The sequence below is a fragment of the Pithys albifrons genome, chromosome 3 (genome assembly GCF_047495875.1).
Source record: "Pithys albifrons albifrons isolate INPA30051 chromosome 3, PitAlb_v1, whole genome shotgun sequence".
NCBI lineage: Eukaryota > Metazoa > Chordata > Aves > Passeriformes > Thamnophilidae > Pithys > Pithys albifrons.
Window position 1 is genome coordinate 32,062,257 of NC_092460.1, and position 23,266 is coordinate 32,085,522.

General features: G+C 38.7%; 1 protein-coding gene across 1 annotated transcript in view; it reads left to right on the forward strand.

Moving 5' to 3' along the window:
* Window positions 1–110: 110 nt before the first annotated feature.
* LOC139669559 (voltage-dependent L-type calcium channel subunit alpha-1C) overlaps window positions 111–23,266 on the forward strand; it is a 412,800-nt gene continuing 389,644 nt past the window's right edge. The window contains exons 1-2 of the mRNA XM_071550062.1: window positions 111–154; window positions 3,448–3,553. Of these exons, the coding sequence (XP_071406163.1) occupies window positions 111–154; window positions 3,448–3,553 (150 nt within the window). The remainder of the gene's footprint in view (window positions 155–3,447; window positions 3,554–23,266) is intronic.

Consider the following 23,266-nt stretch of genomic DNA (forward strand, 5'->3'; position numbering starts at 1 on the left):
GGGGAAGGAAAGAAGATAGACCCCAAGCCTTAACTACACCCATGTGTTAGAAACCACTAGAAGTTTAAATGATAAAGGTTAGGGGTTGAATTCTGCTATTTTACAAACCCATGGCCCAGGCTGAAATGGGTGGGAGATATTCAGGGTATCTGAGGTCAGAATTGAGCTGACTGTATGGAACTGATAGCAGCTGCTGGCTTTCTTTTCTGGTGGGATTGTTGTTATTGTTGTATTTTTGCAGGCAATTAGAAGTGCCACCAGTCAGCAGCTCTTGTACTTTGATTTGTATGCTTTTTGTTAAACGCGTGGCATCACACTTTCTACAGTATGGAGAAAAGAATAGGGCAAAAGGAGGAGGTTAAAAAACCCCCAAATGTATGCAGTAAGATCATGAAATAGGGCTAAGGACTATTCATTATATTGGAATTCCACTTAAACCAGTAAGGCTCGGTAATGTATGGTAAGGGGGTAATGGTTATCTAGATGAAGGGGAAAAGAAATACATAAAAGTAATCCTGCAACACATACAAATGCAGTGCAGAGCCAGATTTAGTAGTCTGAACAAGAGACAGTGTCACAGATAACAGATAAGTACTGACACAGAATTGCAGAATGTAAGAATCAGTGCTGCTTCCCTGGGAAGTCAGTGAGAGTTTGGCCGTTGGTTTGTTATCTGTGAGGAGCAAAGCCTTTTTAGTCACCCAAGGCTGATCAATGCAAGCTGGAATTTGAGTATTTGATGTGCAATGCAAGCTGAAATATAGTATCTCCCTCACAACCCCAAAGAGAAAACATTACTAACCTTGATCAGTAATCACAAGATAATGGGGTCCTTCAGTAAATACAAAATAAACAGAATGTTTTTAGGGATAGATAAGCATGTGAAAGAAGTACAGAACTTGGCAGTGGTTCATATGATAAAAAATGAATTAAGACATTTAAGACAGTATGACAATATTATTTTGCGTGTCTGGTGGGATGTTAGGTGAAAACAGAAAATGAATATATAGGTATTGCTGACATAGAGATATTTTTCAGATGAAGAACTTGTTAAAAATGCTCCTGTCAATTCTTAGATGTCCTTAAACTACCTGCCTGCCTATCGCTTTCTTCAGTTGCTAATTTTTACTACCGTGATTAAGTTTGTGGTATTTTATACCTTCTGACATAGCTCTGATACTTTAAGCACAAGATGATTGATGATGACTAACAGGATGAAGCTGAGTATTGGTTTACTTGCCAGCACCTCAGTATCCACATGTCTTTAGAGACAGCACAGAGTGACATTGGATAGATGAGTAAGATCAGCAATGAATGTTGGGAATACTGTGTTGGAAAGCAGGATGCAGCACTGCTGAGATCAAATGAGGACCAAACAATGTGATTAAAGCAATCCCAAAATGCTGAAACTTGCATTTTTTTGTTTGGTTTGGTTTTAGGTGAGTTGATGGAAGTGGTTTTTTTCCATCAGAACCTCTCATTGCACATCTAGTGTTTATAAACATGAAACACTTCAATGACAAGTAGCAATATCAAAAGACTGTGATAAGCTTTAATTTTATTTTATATACTGACTTTTCCTAATTGCTAAAAACTGAGGAAAGCTTAGCTTAATTTGCTGAACCAGTGAAGTCTAAGCATAATAGATGTTAAACAAATATCAAATGGTACTTCAGGGGTGTTTGTTACCCAAATGTTACAGTGTTAACAGCCTGAAGGTGCAATTGCACTTAAGAAAAAAATAAAATGAAGCAATTATCTTATTTTACAAAGATTTATATTTGTATTTAATCTTCTGCTTTGCCTGCACTGTATTTGTAAATGTTATATAATTTTCTTTTTACAGTGCAACAAAAAGAAGTAAAAGAATATATGCATGAACAGTGGTAAGTTAGTAAGTAATAATCCTGTCAAAACAAACAAAAACATTGAGGAAATAAAGCAATTAAGGTCAGGAAAGCCTTTGGAAATCCAGATCTTTAAGCAGTAAAGATTATATTAGCAGCCTGAAGTACATACCTGAGAAGCCTCACTGATTTAACATCTAATCTACCTACCCTGATCTGCTCTTGTTCCTCTATAGGATCACGTATCTCCTATTATTCACAGGCTTAAGCAGAGTAGTCTGGTGGGACTAGACTGCTTTGACTCTTCCTTATGTGAAATGTAGAATGTATTTGAGTATAAACAGCAGCCAGGTGCCTGGAATTTGTGTTTATCTTGCAGTTCAGCTGCACATTAAAAGATCTCCAGTTCCTTCCTACTGAAGCCTGCTGAGAACAGTAGACTGCTGACCAAAATCATACATGCTGTGTTGACATTTGGCAGTGCTGCAGAGGCAGTCCCAGGGTAGATAAATTCGTGCTCAAATGCACTCTGTGGCACAGGTTATGTTTGGCATTCTCCCTCTCCTCTCCTGCTCTTCATTCTCCTCCAAAGTCCTGGAGAGTTATCCCAGAGCTGACCTGCAGGATATTGCAGGCAAATAAATGCAGACAGACTGTAAATCTGGTCTGTGGTCTGAGCTGGGAGACTCTTCACAGCAACTGAGATGAGGGAGTCCACTCAAGTAGATGAAGGACAGTGCCAGCAAACCCCATGGTGGAAAAATGCCCTTTGATTCCAATGGACAGTCAAAGGACATTGAGGTTACACAGGGATTTCTTTGCTGAACATCCCAAATGTTTGGATTCTTTTTTTCCCCTAAAAACATTGATGCAAAGTTGAAATGCCCATGAATTGTTGCTACCTTCTCTGTCAGAAGGAACTCTTAGCTGGCTCACTTGTGTACCCTGTGATATGAAATGCAAATAAGAAAAAGAGAAATACTCCCTCAAATAATTTTTAAGCAAAACAAGTATAGAGGCAATGTGCAGTCTGAGCATATTTTAGACAAAGCTATTTTTTTTGCCTTAACAAAATTTATCATCTTTTAAACATCTAGAAATGTGTGTGCATATATTTAGCTTTGAGATATGAGGGAGAAATTGAGAAAGGGGGGAAAAATACAGCAACAACAACAGAAAAAAAAACCAGACCAAAATATTTGTCAAAATTATTTGAGAATTTGTAAATGCAGATGGAGAAAGACCAAAGGAAATTAAGCCTGAGAGGAGCAAAGGCTGTTCTTCTAGAAGAGGTTTCTGTTATTAAAAATAGTCCAGCCACACTAGAAGGAAAATCAGGGAAAATGCAATCTAAATAAATTAAAGAAGAAAAAACTTTCAAGAAATCTGTGTTTACTCTGGCACGCGACTGGCCTGCACTGCTTTTGACATATTAGGAAGATTCTTGGCTGGAAGTTCCTAAAAGCACTTAAAAAGGCATATGCTTCTTTTCATAATATAAGGGTCTTGGAATGCTTTCTTTAAACAGAATTCTTATAAATTTTTTTATTTTATTTTTGTGTGCACATTTTGGAACAATTTCCTTAACTCAATTCCTCAGACCATTTGAAATAATTATTTTACTGACTATTTTTGCCAATTGTGTGGCCTTAGCTATCTATATCCCCTTTCCAGAAGATGATTCCAATGCCACCAATTCCAATCTGGTAAGTCCTCGATGGTGTTTATTCTTGCTATTTTGAAAGTCCTTTTGAAAAGTGATCATAGAGACTGTTGAAGCTGGGGAACATAAATATATCCACCAAATATGAGAACATAAGAAAAATTGGTTTTGACTTCTATGTCTTGTCTATTCATGTCAGCACCTGTTATAGCTGAGCTGGTTTTAGAAAAGAATGTTCCAAAAATTGTGCAGATGCTGTATGTGGTGTTTAGGTTAACAAATTCCTGCATGCTGCAAAAGTGCTTGATAAGTTTTAAACTGCAGGTATTTGTGGAAAATCTCTTTTAATCAGGGATTACATGATGGTTTTTGTCTTACAATGTGCCATTGGGAAAATGATACTGTCCTCCTGTCAGGTGATACCCAAGAGCACAGCTTGATGACTAGTTTCTGGGAAGTACATTAATGCTTGCTTGAATTTCAGACCCATGTGTTTATTTGGTCGAACAATTTTTGTGAGGCTGTTTGGTTTTTTCAGTTGTGGGTTAGGTTTTTTTTTGTTTTTGTGTTTTGTTTTTTTTTTAATTTTATTTTTATTCTTCTCTCTTACTGGGGCAATATAACTTTTCTTCTGTCAACACTGATGCTGGTGTTGGTACTTTGGGATAGAGCTCTTCATATAAAAAGCCAAGAGTGTTTACTTTTGGCTTAGCATGAAGCCATAGCCAAGAATTTTGTCCAGTAAGGGCACTACTCAAAACAGCTCTGAAATGCAGTTCACTGAATTAACAGAAAACGTTTTTTTCCCCCTCTCAAATATGTGAACAAATCTCCTACTTGTCTGGCTGAATCAGGATGAGAATTTGCTCCCAGAGTTTAGGAGCTGGAATTTTATTTCCTGATCAAAATTTCTTGACTTCTAAGAAATTTTAGAGCGATAGTGGAGGCAAATAAAGCCATATTTCTAAAATAGTGACAACTGGGATGGCTGACAGACATTGTAATTAAAAATATTCATGCTGTTCTTGGAAGTCAGTTATTTGATTAAATATCTCTTGAAACACAATTGCAATGAATCTCAATGAAACACATTGAAAACTTCATGAATTTCTGAAACAGGAGTTCTTTGTTAAAAAAACAAAAGGAGAGGGGAGTAAAAATTTTGTAGTGTAGTGCATTTGCACTGTAAAAAGAAGTTTAAAAATAGGACCAGGAGGTGACAAGTTGTTAACTACTCTCTGTATTTACAATATGCATGAGATGGCCTTGTTTCTCTTTAGCTACTCTTCCTTAGCATGATTTAGTGTTTAACAACAGAGAATTGTGATGTGTATGTTTAAAAAACTTCAGCATGGCACCTCTCAAAAATTGCTATCTGTTATTTAATAAAAAGCAGATTCAATAGATCCTCTGGTGAAAAAGACAGTATAGTCATTATGTGTTCAGACTTGCAAGGCTGAAAGAGGAAAAGGAAGCAGATTTTGAAGGTCAGAGGACTCACAATTTGTCTTGAGTTTAACTGGGTGGGTATGTGCCTTAATTCAGTGAGAAGACTTCTGGCTATTACTAGGTTGGAATTATGTTTGTAATTGAATAATGTGTATTGAAACTGTTCTACTGTAAATAAATACGTGCACCTTGCTATTCTGCATGTTTTCCAGGACATCTTTTTCATCATTTAGTCAGTCTATCAAAACATTCATGTTGTTTGAGAGTAGGATTTAAAAAAAACCCAGCCAAGCAAGAACTGTCATCTCAGAAGTTTCGAGATGTTATAGCCTTGAGGATGAGGAGGCATTGTTAGTTTATCTAAAGAGCTGTTTCACAGAAGTAGTGGGGAAGAAAGTTAAATGGGGAGTCTGCTTGCCTCCACTTTTTGTTCTTTGTGTCTCAGTGGAAGAAAGAATTAAGTATGGAAAAAGGAATGCTCATGTATCCCATGAGGGGCTTATACTGATGAAATAAAGACTCTCTTCTACACTAGAGATCAAATCCTTGAGCTCTGACTGCTCAGTAGCCTTTGGTCCTGTAATCTCCTGTTAGTCTGTGTTTGTGGTTGTTGGGTTTTGTGGGTTTGTTATTGTTTTCTCAGTGATATCCATGTCTCTTGGCCTGTATATACTGCTGTTGAGAAACAGACTTTTTGAGTCGTACGCTGCATTTTGTGACTAAAGTCCTGATCAATAGGGAGGGGAAATGGAGGCTAATGGGTGAGATAAGGGTGAAAAAACATGCTAGTTGTGTTTTGGAATAGGATGAAAGAACATATGATACTTGGAGTTAAAGCAAAGCTATTCCATAAGGCAGCAACTGAACATGAGTGAGCCTTACTGCAAGAGAGCCAAACTACATGGAAGAGACTAGAAACAAGCCGGGGTTAATAATCTGCTCATGTAAAAGCTCATGTACTCTCTTCATCTTTTACATTTTTGTCTACCTGTGAGCATGTATTTCACAACCAGATGTATTTTGCAGCCATGAAGTCTAGAGCTCTGAGGGTTGTAATCTGAAACAGGCATGGAGTGTCTTCAGCGTGTGCACGTAGGTCAGTAGTGTGCACTCGTGTGTACTGAGCAGAAGTGTGACTGAATGTCTGCAGAATCTTTCTGGCTGCCCAGAAGATGACTTCCCTGTGTAAGAACTCTCTATTCATTTGCATTTTGTAATGGAAACTGTTATCCCTGTTTTCCTGAGCCATCCCTAAACTCTTGAGACATAAAAAACTTTCTACAGCAAACATGATGGGCAGTAACTGTTTTACGAGGTCTGAAAATGGCACAACAGCAGTTTTCCAATAAGCTGCCATGTTTCCCTGAGAATTCCTTCCCTAAGGTTTCATCATAACTTTGCAAACTTTGATGACTGAGGTAAAAATCCAGTCAGTTGTTTTTAATAAGCTGATGGAGTAGAGGGTGATGGGGGAAGAGAAACTGAGTGGCTTCTCTTTATAAAAGTATGAAATTGATACCTACATAAAGTTTTGATAAATGATTTCTCTGTATGAATTTCACACATGAGACCAGCCAGAGGACAATAGCCATGGTCACATATAGTGCTGTATGCCTTCCACAGAATTCTTGAATTCTCATTTACCTGTACAAAACCAGTACCCTGTACTCATGTCTCCATTTTAATTAGCCTTATCTTTAGCTGTATTTGTTTTGATGCCACAGTGATGAGCCTTGGAACTAACAACAGAAGAGTAGTTAGTTAGCAAGGAATTGTGTTCCCTTTTGTGTTAGCAAGGAATTGTGAATAGCTGTTAAATATTACAAGTTTAGGCCAAATAGCACACAGATATTCTGACTGTTTCTCTGCAATCTATCTTCCTAGAATAATAATTCCTATAAATCCTCAAGCCATTTTTATCAAATCTGGAGACAGTAATTTGGACTGTGAAGCACTTTCAATTTTTAAATGGAGATTTATACTAAACCCCAAATTTCATATTTTTATGCTCACTGCAGTGTCTTTGTCACTGGTTTAAGAAAAATGCCAGAACAATATAATACAATAAATGCTTGAAATTGGCTTCAACAGTTTTTATGTGTTACTTCTGCACTGTGTTCACTGGAAAAATATTGAACTTGCACAAGTGGAGGGAAGTTGTATTGGGTGCAAACTTTTTTCAGCAAGTCCAGTAATACTGAGACTTTAAATTTACAAGGGAAGTAAATTTCTGTGCAAAGAACCATTGTGTATTAATGAAGTCAGGAAGACTGAAGGTAGTGTGAGGGGAATTAAAGTTGGCGTGAATCAGAGGCTGCAACTGATACGGAGGCTTTCTGCTTTTATCCTTGCAATTATGGATTAGAACAGAGATAACGTGCATTTAGGAATAAAACTATGGACTGCCTAAGATAGGAAGCTGAGAGGAAAATGCTCCTGTCACTTCACTGGCAACTGCAAATGGCACAAGCCTGGGCAATGTCACAGCATGGTGATAACATTATGAGGTTAAGACCAAAGTTTACAACACGTTCCAGGGAAGGCAGTTCGGTTGGTTGTTTCTGCTTTGGAAAAAGAGCAGGAGAATATTCCTAGTGTTGTATTGATAGCTCTGCTTTCCCTTTCTTGTCCTTATTATGGGGTGGAAATCCTGTTGTACACGAGTTAAATGTAAAAAAAAAAGAACTCTTGTGTCTATACGTGAGCTTATAATGGAATGTCACCTTCAAACTAATTTGTTAAACCTGAAATAGGACCCTGTGAAAGGAAAGATGGGGTTTCTGCTTGCATGTTAGTGCTTTTGCCAGCCAGTGTTTGTGTCTGCCTACACAAAAGGGGCTTGCCTTTCAGGGAGGTATGGCTGCTTTATCCTTATAGTAGTATTCAGTTGAGCAGGTGATTCCTGTATTAAAAAAGTAGAAAGTGTTTTTATGTTTTTATTGCATTTTTCAGCAGACCATCACAATAGGCCTGGATGTGACTATCTATTATGTTTCTATCTATTGGCATAACAAACTTAGGCATTTCTTGTGTCCAGAATTCTGGAGTCACCAGATTGAACAATCTCTAAATTTTTCTTGTGCAAAATCAGAAAGTGTTAGAGAGCAAAGTGGGGGTGAGTGGATCAGGAAAAGAAAGGAAGGCTTTTCTGCATAAGGGTGAGGAAGGATACTGCACAAAGGCTTTTGGTTCTGTTGTGTCATTGCTATCATGCTCCCATGTGACAGTTCCCAGCTAGCAGGCGAGTAAGGAGCAATGCTGACACCAGGGGTGAGGTGCAGGGTGGGATGGAGTGCATACCACACTAATACACTCTGATAGGTTTATTACCTTGGGCCTCCTGCCAGCACTGCTACAGCTGGGGGAGGTTGTTGAACTGGAAAAGGGAGGAATAAGTGACAGAAGCTGGAAGAGAGATGCTGATGAGTCCGGAAAGGGACGGGAGTCAGGATGAGGAGGAGAAAGGAAAGAGTAATTCTACTCTTAAATTCTTTTCAACTCCTGAACCTGGTGTGTGTAATCAAGTAATTAATCCCAGTGCACATTCTGGTGGCTTCTTTCTTATTTTCTAAGCTCCATTCTCAACACATTAGTCTCCTAGTCTGAGCCTGTGTGTGGTTTGGCCTTAACCCTTTTACTTTGGAAATCATAGTCCTTCCCAATGATGTTTGGACACCAACAGTAGAAATACTGAGAGCAGCCCCAACTCTCAGCTCAGTTGCTGTATTCCAGCTTGATTCAGACCAGTTGAGAACCCTTCCTGCATGGGTCCTTGAAGGCCTCTGTAGCCCTTGCTCAGCTCTGTGGATGTGACACACTCTCTGGTCTGCAGGAGCTGTAAGACCATAGAATCATAGAATGGTTTGGGTTGGAACTGATCATCTTGTTTCAACTCCCTGCCATGGGCAGGGACGCCTCTCACTGCACCAGGTTGCTCAAAGCCCCATCCAACCTGGCCTTAAACGCTTCCAGGGATGGGGCATCCAGCCCGTCTCTGGGCAACCTGTTGCAGTGTCTCACCACTCTCACAGTAAAGAATTTCTTCCTAATATCCGATCTAAACCTACCCTCTGTCAGTTTAGAGACATTACCCCTTGTTCCATCACTGCAGTTCCTGATGAAGAGTCCCTCTCTGGGTGTCTGTGAGGTCTCCATTCAACCTTCTCTTCTTTAGGCTGAACAGCCTCAGTGTTCTTAGCCTGTGCTCACAGTGGAGGTGCTTGGTTAGTCTTTGTGATGGCAGTTTGGGTTTGGAGCCTCAGCAGGTCTCTGTGGAGCCTTTGCAGAGGGAGGTTTGCAGAAGCCAATTTGGCCATACTTGAGTGGGTAGGTGAGGCAAAAGATGCAGCCCTGTCACAAAGACCTTTAATTTGGTGGTGCATATGAAGTTGTTGCAAAGAATATGTTCATTAAAGAAAATAATTGTTGAGATTTTTTATTAAACTACGGTGAATCAATGGATATTTTTAAACTTCCCAAATATTTGACCTGAGACAGAAAGCAGCATGAAAAACTAATATTAGCTGGTAACATCACAATTAAAAGCAGTTGAAAAGAGTATGTTAGTAATTGACAGTGTTAGGTAGCTTTAACAGAAATAGTGTTAGAGATTCACTTCCATTAATATCTTCCATATTAATACATAACATGGTGCTTCATTGAATCAGTGAAATATTGAAGTGTGGCAAAACAGGATTTCAGAATTAAACAATGAATTATATCTAATGCTGTAATGATATCAGGTGCATTTACATTAGGCAGTATATAACCTAATAAAGAGAAGAGGATTAGGAGATACAGACCAAGGCAGGGGGAAAGTAGGTTTCAGATATGATTTGAAAGTGAAGTATGTGCTTTTGAGGCAAAATTCCACTATTCAAGAGGGGCTGACCTGGTTCAGAGGAATTGCAGAGACAGGACTATTTTATAAACAGCCCTAAGTCTGGTAGAAGAAGTGGATGCTTGTGTTCACTCACAGTAAGACTGTAAGTGTAAGTTTTGTGTAAGTAGGACTGTAAGAAATAGCAACTTAAAATTTGAAGGTTGTATGTTTCTGTGTGATTTTTAATTGTATCTTTTGGTTCTGATTGATGGCACATTTGTTGGTTTTGTTCACAGATTAAGCAATTTATCCTATTTCTTTAAACAGCTCTGATTACCATTTTCCTTTTCCTTATGTATAGGTTTTCTAAATCTTTGACTTTTAACAAGTGTGTTTGTTTTTGTTTTTTTTTTAAAGTGATAATTATTCTTGTTTATCAAACCTCAAATTTACTGTAGGACTTTTTCGTGTGTGTGTTTTCTTTGAGTTTTTTTACTACTTTTACCTGTTCAGGAAGGAGAAAAAAATGTGGAAGCAGATTAAATAAGAGTATTTAAGTACTGTTCTTTTCACTGTAGTCTAATTCCTGCCACTGCAAGAGTAACAGTCATTCAAAAGCCGTGGAAATTTCCAAAATGGCTGGTGCTTTTTGTATTCTCCTTTTGATACAGGTATCCTTATCACTCTGTAAGTATGTGGGATGTCAGACTTCTGTTTGTGAGTTCTTCAGGATCCTTTTAATCACATTAGGAGATGAGCATCTAGAAAACCCAGAAATACAGTAGAACACACATGACCCTTAGATTCCTTTATGTATAGTTTGTATTGCACTACATTCTTGGGTTTTTAGTCAGGCAAACTTCCCATTGACTTCACAGACGTTTACTTGATTGTCACCCAAATCCAACCACTAATTTAGTGCATGCCATTGGAAAACAATTGTTGGAACATTGGGCTTTGCTGACATCTACAAAATCATTGACTCTACAGGCAATGCTCCATGTACTTGTGCAAACTAGAAAAAAAACCCCAACAACTTTTCATAGTTCCCTTAGAAATAAAAGAATGGATGTGCTGCTTGCCAAGAGACAGAATTGCCAAAAGGGAAGAATATGTTTTGTGGGTTTGTCAGAGTTTTGTTGGGCTATTCCTCTGGAGGACAATTCCTATTTTCCCCCATGTTTTCTAACTCCTAAAGCATGAAGGTCTGTATGTCACAGCAGCTCTTCAGGGCTCCTGGCTGTATGACAGAGAGCAAGCTAAGACCATCCATGAATTTCACCGTTGAGAAATGCTGGACAATGTACAATTGAGTTTGTCTATAACCTCGTGGGAGAAAATCTTGTTTCTTCTCATATGATCACCACAAAGGGCCTATACTTAGCAAAGATATTTCTCAATTAAGAATATGATCTTGGAAGTTGACCAGTTAGGGAAAGACTTCCAGTAAGCAGCAGGAAATTAATGTCTCTTCAGTATGCTGAGTTTCTGGCAGATGCTGGGAAGTTGGCACAGGAGGTTATCTCCTTAAGACATCCTTAGCTAGTTGTTTCAGCTAAGCCTAGGCCAGAGAGCTGGACCACTTTTAGGCAGCAGTGTTCTTCTGACCTTTTGCTATAACCCTAATAACTTGTGATGATCTGTGGGACACTGAAGAATGCATATTTTGCTCCATTGAGACATTTTAGTGGTGTAAAACTGTAAAGTTTTATACAGGTGTGATGTAAATTGATGTCTTGTGCTCACAGTGATCTTATCCATTGGATGCTGAACTGCTGGCTGAGGGAGCACACCTGCTCTTTGAAAACTTACCCTCCTGGGGTTGCTGCTGTACAGTTTCTTGACAGTCTCTCTAACAGTGGTGTCAACACCTTTAGTCCCATGCACTAAATTTGGCAATGGCACAAGCAAGATGCCCAGCTCCCAGAGGATCAGATTTCCAGAATGGAAATGGCATGTGGGGATGTGTTGGCAAGCATGAAACTGTTTTTCAGGCTGTCCTGATAAACTTGCACTGGTGGAGAGTTTGGGGGTTTGGAATTCATCTTCTCTTGCTGGTTTGCTATTGTCTCTTGCTTGTAAAATTTATATTTAGGTAGCTTATATTAGAAACTGAAGCAAATGTCTTTTGCATATGATTTTCTTCATCTGGTATGTTGAAATGTTTTTCTAGCTAGCAATAAATGTGCTTAATCTTTTACCACTACTCTTTGATCTGAAGCATGAAGAATGCTTTTTATGTGGACATTTTAAGATATTTTAGTTCTATTAAATCTCCTCAAATATAAAACCTTACACAAAAGCGGAACTCGCATGTAATTTTATCATTATTATTTTTATCCATTGAAAACCACTTACAGTTCTGTTATCCTCGTGTGGCCTTGTTGTCTGAGTCACTTCAGCACAAGAATCCCTGTTTAGATGAGATTATGCAGTCAAACATGTGGTCACAAAAGATTTTTAAAGATCTAGTTGCATAATTGTTTCACAATCTAAACTTGTATTTAAAAACAAACAAACAGAAGCTTCTCCTCGTCATGGTCGCCAAGACAATGTCTGAGTCAGAACAAAAGGCACATCAATGCCCTTCAGGAGTAGTTGGCTGAGATGAAAGACTTCGAGTTGAAATAACAGGAGGAGAACGAACAGCTCCTGTAGCTGTAAACCTAAATCATAACAATGACAAAGGAGGCTCTCAAACACACCTGAGATTGGTGTCACTGTGGTGACAGGTATTGGGGCAATTAGCTGTTAAGAATTGTTTTTCTGTAGAACAAGGAAATCTGCTGCTTCTGCTCTTTAAAATCGCTGCTGTCTTTGCAACAACGGGAAAGAAATAAAGTATTTCCAGCTTCCCACTTACTTCCATTAAATGCCTCAGGTGCCTCCTGAGTCCAACAAGCTAATAGAGCATTTGCTTGTGCAAACACTGAGTAATATGTGCAACTATGGTAATGGAGTGGTACTATATTTTCATCTGGAGTTTTCTATAAAATCCAGTGTTGTATGTCAAAGGGGGTAGAACAGTAGGTAAAAGCTGATATCTGCATGTAGGTGTGAGGGCTGGATGTGCAGCTGCAGTGTACACCTTAGGTTGTATTGATTTCTGCCAGCAAGAATCTGATAAATCTCCTTTAAACCAAACAACTTGCATCCTAATTTTATAGGTCAACAACCATGAACTATTCTTTCCTTACTCAACTGGAACCAAATCTTAGCTGTGCATCAAGTCACTAGCTATTTTATAGCTCTTATCTTATTTAATGTTTTTATTGTATCCTACTTCTCCTTTGACAATTATATAATTTTTTTCCATCTCAGGGGTGTGTGTGGTGCTTTCCTCTTGACACAAGTACATTCTTGCTTATAGCAGTTCATGCTCTGCCATTACCCTTTATTCAAATTAAATACATTTTACAACACCATTAAGAATTACTTTCCAATATCAACTTCTTGCTTTTTGTTTTTTTAAAATATATAAATATTAATGTCCAGATCAACTTTGTCTCCAGTTTTCATTGTCCCTATGATAAAAACAGCACTGCTGCTGCTTTGTTTTCCTTTTGACACATCAGGCTGTTGGATGCCAGTATTTGACAGCTCATAGGGGAAAAAGGAAAAAGCAGATGAAGCAAAGTTGAATGTTTTAGCTTTTCCAAGGCCATGAATATAAGGATGTGTTTGACTATTTCTGATATTCTTTCTGTACTCAAATCTTATGGAGTGAAAGAAAAAGAGGAGGAAAAGTATACACTGAAATGTATTTGTAACTTTCAGAAGGTCTAATGCTGCTAAGTTTTGAGTGTGTATTAGCAGTTGTACAGAGGGTTTGATTGTATGAGGGACATGTTTCAAAGGTGTAAAGAGCAGGAGCTAATCTAGAGAAAATGCAATGTGGTATTTGAGAGGAGTAACTGCTGATACAACCATGGAAATGGTTCTGATAAACAGCCCTTGAAATAAATTCAGTCCTGGCTGACAGTTCTTTTTGAAAATCTATACCTTTGCTTTCACATTTCAGTACGTATTGAAAAAGGAGACTGCAGAGATGTTGATCCCCCTTCCAGAGGAAGAGAGATCACAGCTTGTATTCAAGCTGCTGCTCATGTGTTCCTCTGCTCTGTTCACTTTGGTTACTCAAGTCATTTTCCACAGTAGACAGGTATCATTGTTGGGCTCTGGTGTAGATCTAAAGAAGTGTGTTTAAAACAGAATTGGTTTTGTGGTTCATTCCCTCCTTTCACCATCCAGACCTGAACTAATGTGGCTCCCAGCTTGTGTGCCCACCACTGCTCTTTAATAAAACACAGAGAAATGTTTCATTGGATGATGACTTACTAAAAGACACTTTTTTCCTTTTCTTAGAAGAAGAATAATTTCCCAAGCAGGATTTTTCAATCAGTGGTTCTTCAGTATGCCTTAGCCTTTTTTTCTTTTTTTAACATCTTTATTGAGCTAATACATTGAAACAGAGGTTATGAAGAGCATGGTTCCACCTTTGCTAGGATCCACTTCTGAGATCTTTGTGTGGGCCAGGGTTCTGGATGTTTCTGGGTGGTGCTCACAGCAACTCACACCCCTGAGAGGCTCTCTGATTGTCAGAGGCAGGTCTGGTCTCTGCCATTTCCATCCTTTAACAGAAGTACACACTAGTCCTGATACAGATGCTCAGGGTAACAGGCACCAGGCTGGAGGCTTCCCTCTGTCTCTGTGTGCAGACACAGCAGCAGCTGCCTGAGTGGAAGAAGTGCCTCTTGTCTTCTTTGCACCTTCCCTGCTGTCTCCCTGAGATGGGCAGCAGATCCATTCAGCAGTCTGTGCAGGAAAGAAGGCTGCTGTGCTCTTGGAGTAGTGTCAGAGCAGGTAAGGCCTTCTGCTGTTCTCCCATGGGTGACTGTTTGAGCTTTGATCAGAAGAGTGTTAAAAATTGCCTCTAATCGATGCATTTGCATATATGGACAGGGGGCTGAGCGCAGTGAGAACCACATCGCTCTGTGTGCCTCTGGATATAGAAACTGATGTGCCTTCACTGTTCCAGCCCAGAAGGCAAACTGGGCTCTGCAGAGCCTTTGACCTTTTGAAAGCATGAAAATCCATAGGGAGCTGAAAATTATTCCTTTTTCATTGAACTGCTTAAAATAAAGTGGCCTATGACCTCTTGAAAGTATGTCTGACCCTGTGGGACTAGGGAGAGACCAAATGAATTAGACCATAGCAGGACCCAGAGGTGAGCACCAACTTGAAGTTTTAGGCAAATTCCATAGATCAGACTATATTGTGAAGTGGGAGGGGATGATTGCAAGCCCCTAGTCTTGCTTTCCACTGGTCATGTAAATTCATGCAATACCTTCTCTATCAAGAAGAGGGAAAATGTCTATAGTGTATTTGTAAGACAGCATCACTTCTAATTTAAACCTGCTTAAGAAAACTGTAACCCAAAAAATATAGAAAGTTTTTTCCCTCCATACATTCCTCTACTATTGAACAATTTTCCACCAAGAATGAAAATTTATTTCCTTACTCCATGTAAATTCTGACAGATCAGTCTTGAGTCATGGCTTAATTGTCCCTGTTAGAAGTACCAGTAACTACTTCTATTTTCTCTTATTTCCTGATAATTCTTTTTTTTTCCTTCTAAAGGGATTGTTATTGGCGGAAGATAAAGCTTTCCATATTGTTATCACTAACACAGCATAAAAGTTAATAACTCAGTGGGCATCCTCTGGAGTCTTACTAGCCACGTTATCCAAAAGCTTTGTCCTGATACTTGTGTTCAGCTGACCTTGGATGTGATCTGAAAGCCACACTGAATAACTGTTATTCTCCAATATGTAGTGACAGTTTGATAAGTTTGACCTGCATTCCCCAATCCCAGATATACACCTTTGGTTTTGGCTATGCTGAGGTACATTGTTCAATAGTTCCCAATCCTCTGACAAATACACTTAAGCCTGCAGAGCTTTAGCGAAATTGGAAACATGCAGGTTGATTTCAGTTGGTAAGGAAGGCTCAGTTGAACAGCTTACAAACAACATGTTGTGTTTCTTCTGCTGTTTGGCTACTCCTGCCATGTCTCTGCATCTTCTTTCCATCCTACCTGCCGGAGCCCTGCACTGTATGCAAGTAATTATACAGTTACTCTATTCTGCTATCAGTAAATATATTTTAATTGGACTAGAGAGCAAGAGAGACTGTGAGCTTTGAGTCTGTTGTATTTACTTGCCATATTAAAACCTGTTATTTTAGATACCCTGGTCTTAATGAGAAAAGCAAAGAACTGAAAGCTGGTAATCAAATCCAGATCTTGCTTCTTGAGACACGGATGAGAACATAACTCTCCCTTATCATACATAAGTGAGTAAAGGGGTGATGATTGTAAAGCAATCCCTGAGGGGAAAGTGGCTCATAGAATAATGTACAGAAAAAGCATTGAGTGAATTTTACAAAGCCCTTGTTATTCCTGGCCAACAAGGATTGTACAACAATTTGTTAGGACATTCAATGCCAGGAAAAGAAGTTGTTCCCACTTCAGGGTGTTTGCCATTTTCTTTACAATAGCAAAATACTGTATACAGCCCTAAATGTTTTGGAATCTAATCTCATCATGTCCATCAAATGACCATGCTTGAGGTATTTATTGATGAGGCTGGATAAATCCTGGTTGAAGAGAACACCACTTGTCACGGAGTGAGTAAAATCCTGGGCATGATGCCAGATTCTCAGGGCCAGTTTTGCCTTGATGGCATATAGTGATTTATACTTGTCTTTGTTTCCATAACTGAGTGCCAGAACAGGGAGAAGAGAGGCAGGAGGAAAGTGTGCTGTATTCTCACATGGATGTTATTTACTTAAAAACTAAAATCTGCTCATTGTCTCATTGTTTTCTGTTAAAAACCAAACAAAACCCTCAAAAAGTAGACTCCTAACTTTAGATGATAGTCTGTGCTGAACATGAGTCAGATACAATACTCCTTCTCAACTTAAATTAATATTTTTTTACACTGAAATGCTCATAACCCCATGACAGCAGAAGGTAGTTTACATTAAATAATCTTACATTGAACTGTTGATAAATAGACTGAGTTGTTGATAGGTTTTTTTTTTCTTCTTGTTGCTCGGTGGTGTTTTGTCTCAATGAGCAAAAATTTATTTCTCAGTCTGCTTTCAATGAATCATAGAGAAGTTTATACACTTTAAAGATAGCAAATGACCAACTCACAAGCAGCCTTTTATGAATTTCAGTAAGACCTTTTGTTTTGATAGCTTATTATAATGGATTTTTCCACTTGGGAGCTGATTGACTGACTTGTGTAAGGAGCAATACTTTCCACCTATTCCCTATAGCCTCACAGGAAAATAGCAATCCCAGACAAAAGTTGAGTCAGGAGACAGAAATGACTCATTCTCTGTACCATTCCCCTCTGACATTACTTCATGAACAATCAAGAGGTTTAGTCTGAAGTATTACTGTTGTGTAAGAATGCAGAAAGTTTACATTAGCTCTGGGGGAGAATGCAACAAGAATTTGGAAGACAGGTCCGTTGAGGATTGATAGAGAAACGGCATCAAGCTGAGGAAATCCCCTAAGCTGAAAGTAATTGAAAACTGAGAGAAATATGCAGGAGAGGTCCAAGCCTGTCCTGTCCTGGATCTTCCTTTGGATTTTGACTGTGGTCACTCCTGGAATCACAGTACTGAGTTAAATGAACTCTTTGTTGGAGGGTTGGGGGGAACCTGAAAACCAGAACACTGGGATTCAAAATCCAGAAGGATTCCAAGATTAAGCTCTATGGTTTTGTGGCCAGTCTTCTTCTGGCCACAGAAAGGCAAGAAAGAAAAGGAAACAATGTACTTTGAACACATTTCCTTAAAGGTCAGTAGTCCTTGACTTTTCATAGGGCTATAGAATAGTTTGGGTTGGAAGAAACCTTAAAGACCATCTAGTTTCACCTCCCCTGCATGGACAGGGACACCTTGCACTAGACCAGACTGCTCAAAGCGTTATCCAGCCTGGCCTTTTAGTGAATTTGGTTTAACAGAACATAATTGTAAGTGAAGCTGAAGATTTGTGGCTTGTTACTGTAATGAAATCTGAGGAAAGAGGAAGGTTCAAGGTTGTCAGCTGAGACACATCCTGAGACAGTAATGTAGGAGCTGCCAAACTCAGGTTGACATCTGAAAATGCACTTTTATGTCGGATTGCTAATTTTGTTGGTAATAATGTTTGGCTTCATACATATTGTGGACTTAAATCCAAATTAATTTGGGAAATGAAACCTGAATGTGACTGATAAAACTATTCACAGGGAATTTTTTACTTTTTCATCCCTTCGCATGGAAGAATTCTCTCCAAGGACATCACTTTAATTCCCTCGTATTGGTTTCTTACTTAGGCTGGTCATCAGAGTCTTGTAAACCAAAATCAGTAGTGATTCCTGCCACGTAATAATAGTGTTGTTCATGTGTATATTACCTTGGCATTGCTTACAGGAAAACTAAACTCTGTGTTTTCCTGAGTCTTTCAGGATCCTGTCAAGCATTGTCCAAAGTACCGAAGGTATACATGGTCTTCCTTTTAAATAAAGAACTATTTGTTTTGGGAGTTTAGTCATTGTGAAAAAGTATTCAGCAAAAATTCTTCATCTCAGGATGGTACAAAGACTTAGAAGAGAGGTATTAAGGGGAAGGGAGGCGGATAATTTCATGGTCTTGATTTGTTAATTTGTGATACATCCCTCTATTCAAAACATATGTTTTTGAATCTAATTTTGTTTTTCACACTAGATTTAAGCAAGAGAAATTGAAAATCTGTGAAGTGACACTACAAATCCTGCATTAGAGTCTTGGCAGTGCAGGGTCATGAAGAAGCTGACAATTCAGCATCAGACTTGTGACACTTTTTGTCATATTCATGGTGTCCTTCAGTAGCTTTACTTCAAGGCGCTTTCAGTGGAGAGTCACATACAAGGACTATGAAGGAGATGGCAGGACCCAAGACATTTCAGGCTCTCTCCAAGGAAAACAGACCTAGCAGCATGGTCTAGATACTGTCCCTATTTTCATCAATTCCCTAGCCAGTGGGAGTCCAGATATAAGTGTCCTAGATATCTGAAAAAAAAAAATGGATCTCTCTAAGGCCTCAGAAACCTTGCTGGAAGAGAATCCTCTTAGTCTTTCCAATAAAGTTCCTGACCAGGGAACTTTCTTAGAAGACTAAAGCTTATAGGAACAGGCTGTGCTAATTCCTCACACAGTATCAACAAGTCCCAGCCATAATCACATAGGGGTATTCTACCCTATTTTAACAAGGTATCTGCGTCCCTTTTAGTCTTTTCACTTTACATGTATAGGAGACATTATGTGGGAATGTGAGAACTTTGAGGCGACTGCATTCATCTCTGTATTAGTAATGAGAGGGAATTTCTCTGGGTTCAGCCTGGGATGAGCTCTGTGGCATCTAGGTCACTTCCCAGAGTTGTCTGAATTGAAGGTCTGGATGCTGACTCTATTTTGGAAAATATCCTGCTGGTTTTGCATTAGTTTTTGGCATTTCTCAGATTCTCTAGGAAGACAATTCAGCAACATTATTCTGAGAGCCAGTAAAATCTTTTGTGTGGGTTTTTTTTTTTTTGAGCACTAATATATCACAAGGATGCCATTAAACTCCAGACATTGATGCATTTGCAAATCAGGATACTTTTCTCTCTACACAAGCTTCTATAAAATTTTGCTGTTAAGTTTATCTTTTGTTGATAAGGTTTCTTTTATGAACTGCTGGTGGTTGCTACTGATTTCCTGAGGATGTTAAAATAATCCAGTGCAACTTGGAATTGCAGTTCTGAAATTCTAAAGCCAGGAAGGCAAAACTGCTGTGCTACATAATCTCTGATTGGATCTACTTGACTTCTAGTTGGCCATTGTGCTCTCTGGATCAGCAAATGTCATCAGCACAGGCCACTTTCAGGATCAGTGAACTTTTAGGAAGCTCAGATTTTTTTTTTCTTTTTTTTTTATGGCCTAAACGTCTGACCAGAACCTTTCTTGTTATATCATTCCCCTTTTCACAACTTTTCTAAGAATAGAACTGTCATGAAAAAATAATCATCCAGTCACATCTAATAAGAAAATGAGTGATATGTTCGTTGTTTCACTACATTTGCTGTCACTTCCTGCATTTGAGTTAGGCACCTGGATTTAGGACAGGCATCAGCTCCTGTTTGACACTTCTGAAAGAGAACAATTTTAACAATGTCATGAGAAGGTCACAGAGCCCACATAAGTATCATCTGTGAGGGATTATAGTATTTTGCACTTGTAAATTATAAGTGTATGTATCATGACAATGCCTTTGTCATTTTAGTAATGGTTAATGTAGTGAGTCTATGAAAAGAAGTTCAGTTCTATTAGGAACTAATTATACACTTTTGAAAAGACTCTGATGGTACATAGGACAAAGGAGTTATAAAATGGTTATAAAAATCCTGGAGTTGAAACTTTCCGGTAAGTGACTCAAGCGTTTAGTCCTAATTCAACCAGCACAAATAAATCTAGTAAAAATATATATGACCTAAATTATGTGAATAACACTATAGACTCTGAAAAGGCTCTGTGTATTATCATTCATAGCTGCTTTTTAAAAGATTAATTTAAAACTGGAAAAGGAAATATTTTTGTTTCTCTCTAAAATGTGTATAGCCGAAAAATAGCCATTAGAAATAAAATTATGTGCTTCTTTCTTGAAATAACTTCATTGGGAAAAAGAAGGAAGCTGCATTTAGTAATATTTATCTGAAATTTTTTAAGCAGCTTTAAGCTATATCAAATAATACGAGCAAGATAACGTGAAAATACAGATTTTTGAATTGCTCGTGGCTGTGAGTTGGTTTATTGTTTTCACACTGTGTTGGTGCTCTCAGAGATGCCATGTTCCTTCGTTACTGACACAGAGGTTTGTGGCACAGTTGGCAAAGCATTGGTTCTGACCACAGAGCATTGCTGATCAGGACAACGTGTCCGTGGTGTGCTTGGGAGGGTGGAGAGAAGCCTGTGGGCAGCCCTGCCCAGGTGAAGGCAGCACAGCCACAGCTGCTGCTGACAGGGCTGTCACAACTGAAGGAGTAGCCTGAATTTCAATAGATTGAAGCTGATTCTAGAAGCACTTTTTTAATCCTGGTGAAAATCTCTTCTGTACAGATTTAGGTGAAGCTTGTTCTCTTGGGTTTGCTGCCTTCAGTGAGTACAGTCACACAGCAAAATAACCCTTGGGCAGTGTGGAGCAGTGCAGGGATTGAGCTGTGCCATTCTATGCCGTTAGACTGCAGGAAAATTATTTAAAGAATCCAGGCTGCCAGGAGCCTTCGAGGTAGGCCAGACCCCATTGTGCTAAGCATTATAGAGAATAAAGGATGATTCCTGCCCCAAATCTTTCAGCGCAGTTCTTGGAAGAAGCAATCCTGTGTAACTCAAAGAGTTTTCTCCAGGTGCTTGGTTATTTTTCATCAATGTGAATAGAGAATATATCTATCAATACAAGCTGTTATCTGAGTGAGTTTATCTGAATATCAAGAGCTGTCTTGAAGCCAGAGACATGTATAATAGCAAGTGGCACATATCATAGCAAATTACTGCTTTACATGCCTATTTTTGAGAATGCAGGAGTTTACAGAGCATTTTCAATTTCTTAAGCTGTGCAAATGTACCAAAACAGGAGGAGGGAGTTTACGATTACTCTGTCATATCACCGTGTTTGTCAGTGTAAAATTGAATTTTTTTAAGGTATGTCTTCTGACGTGGTACAATTGGAAGAAAAGATACTGTTGCCTCTTGCATTTCTAAAAGTACAACAAAGTACCAGTGCCTGAAAACAAAATACATGACAATATAAGGATGGATGCCACTGGAATTTTGGTTTTTTGCTTTATAAAATCAGCTCTGAATTATCATAGCTATGTTTTCACCTGTATCTAGTGAGTATAAGAGAAAACAAGTCAGAAGAGGATGAAGTATATTTAAAATGAACCAAACCAAAATAAAAATCCCATAAACTGGGATTTTGCCCTGGCTTTATGGACTCTTTTCTTGGAATGAATGTCATGACTGTACTATGTAACATTGCTGGTAAACATTCATAGCCTGTGCATCTGGCCCCACACTGGCTCACTGAGGATTAAAAGGGAAGAACACTGACACTGTAATTACCCAGTCCTCTTTCTGTACAATTTTGGCTTAGATTCTTTTATTCAGGTTCTCCTTGTGCCCAAACCTCCTTACTTTTTGTGATTTAATGTTTGAGAACTGTCACAACTTAGACTGATCATGCACCAAGAATCATGGATATAGTCACAGTGTTTTGAAATGAATTTTTGAGTGGTTGATTTGAAACTGTGGCCAAAGGTTATGTTTTTCAATTTGCCAAAAATTTCCAGTCTGGTGATTGGGAAATTAAAAGTATATCAGGAAAGTGGATTAGGTTGAGAGAAGGAACAATAGGCATAAGGGCTCTATTCTGTCTTTACCTTCAGATACTTCACAGGTGCATAACAATTCCAGATTGGATGAAGCAATTTGGAATGGAATCATCAAGATAAGCTGCATCTGTATTTTATGGTTCTTGCAGTTCTGCTTTCTCCTCCCTCAACCTCTCACAGCAAATGAGATACATTCACTTAAAATTTTACATCCCATTCCTGAAGTCTAAAATTTAGAGAGGGATTTTTGTTATGGATTTACATGGTATAAGATGCTGATTTAGAACCAGGATGGAGACTGTGAGTTTTCTTCTAGTTACAAAGTGATTCAAATCAAATAATGTGATAATTCAACTTCAGTCTTTGTAGTGAGTCACTGTCCCAAAGACTTTTTGTTCTGACACAGCAGTGGATCAAGACAGACTCTTCCATCTTTTCTTCATGCCCGACAATTGATTTGGAAGAGCTGTGCAGCTGGCAGAGAGGACGTGTGAGCATGTCTGTCTCCTTGACAGGCCTGACACTCTTCCAGCTACATTAGGTAAAATTAACTGATTGACTGGGGACAGCTTCTAGGTTGTTCCAGGACAAGGAAGAAGACCTTGAACACCATTTACCTTCATCTTGTTTTTCACTGACTTTGTACTATGTAATTGTACTGAGGACAAGCATATTGCTAGCAACACAAATGTTTTATTCACATATAAGTGCATGCAGGAATTTGGGAAATGCTTAGAAAGATGTTAAACTGTAGAACTTTTGATCAAACAGTGTGATAGCTGCACTTCAATGGGAGGGAGTAATGATTATCACAGTTTAATTATGAGACATACTTTGACATGAGGTTGTCTGTGGTAATCAGTGAAGTTCCCTGCACCTTTATGCTTTCCACATGTTCACAAATTTCTAATCTCATCCAAGAGTATGATGGAAATTTTGTGTTTTCCTATGAAATTCAAGAAACTGGCCCCTACCCAAAGTAGGTTATCAGACTAGATCAATTGATTGACTGTACTGG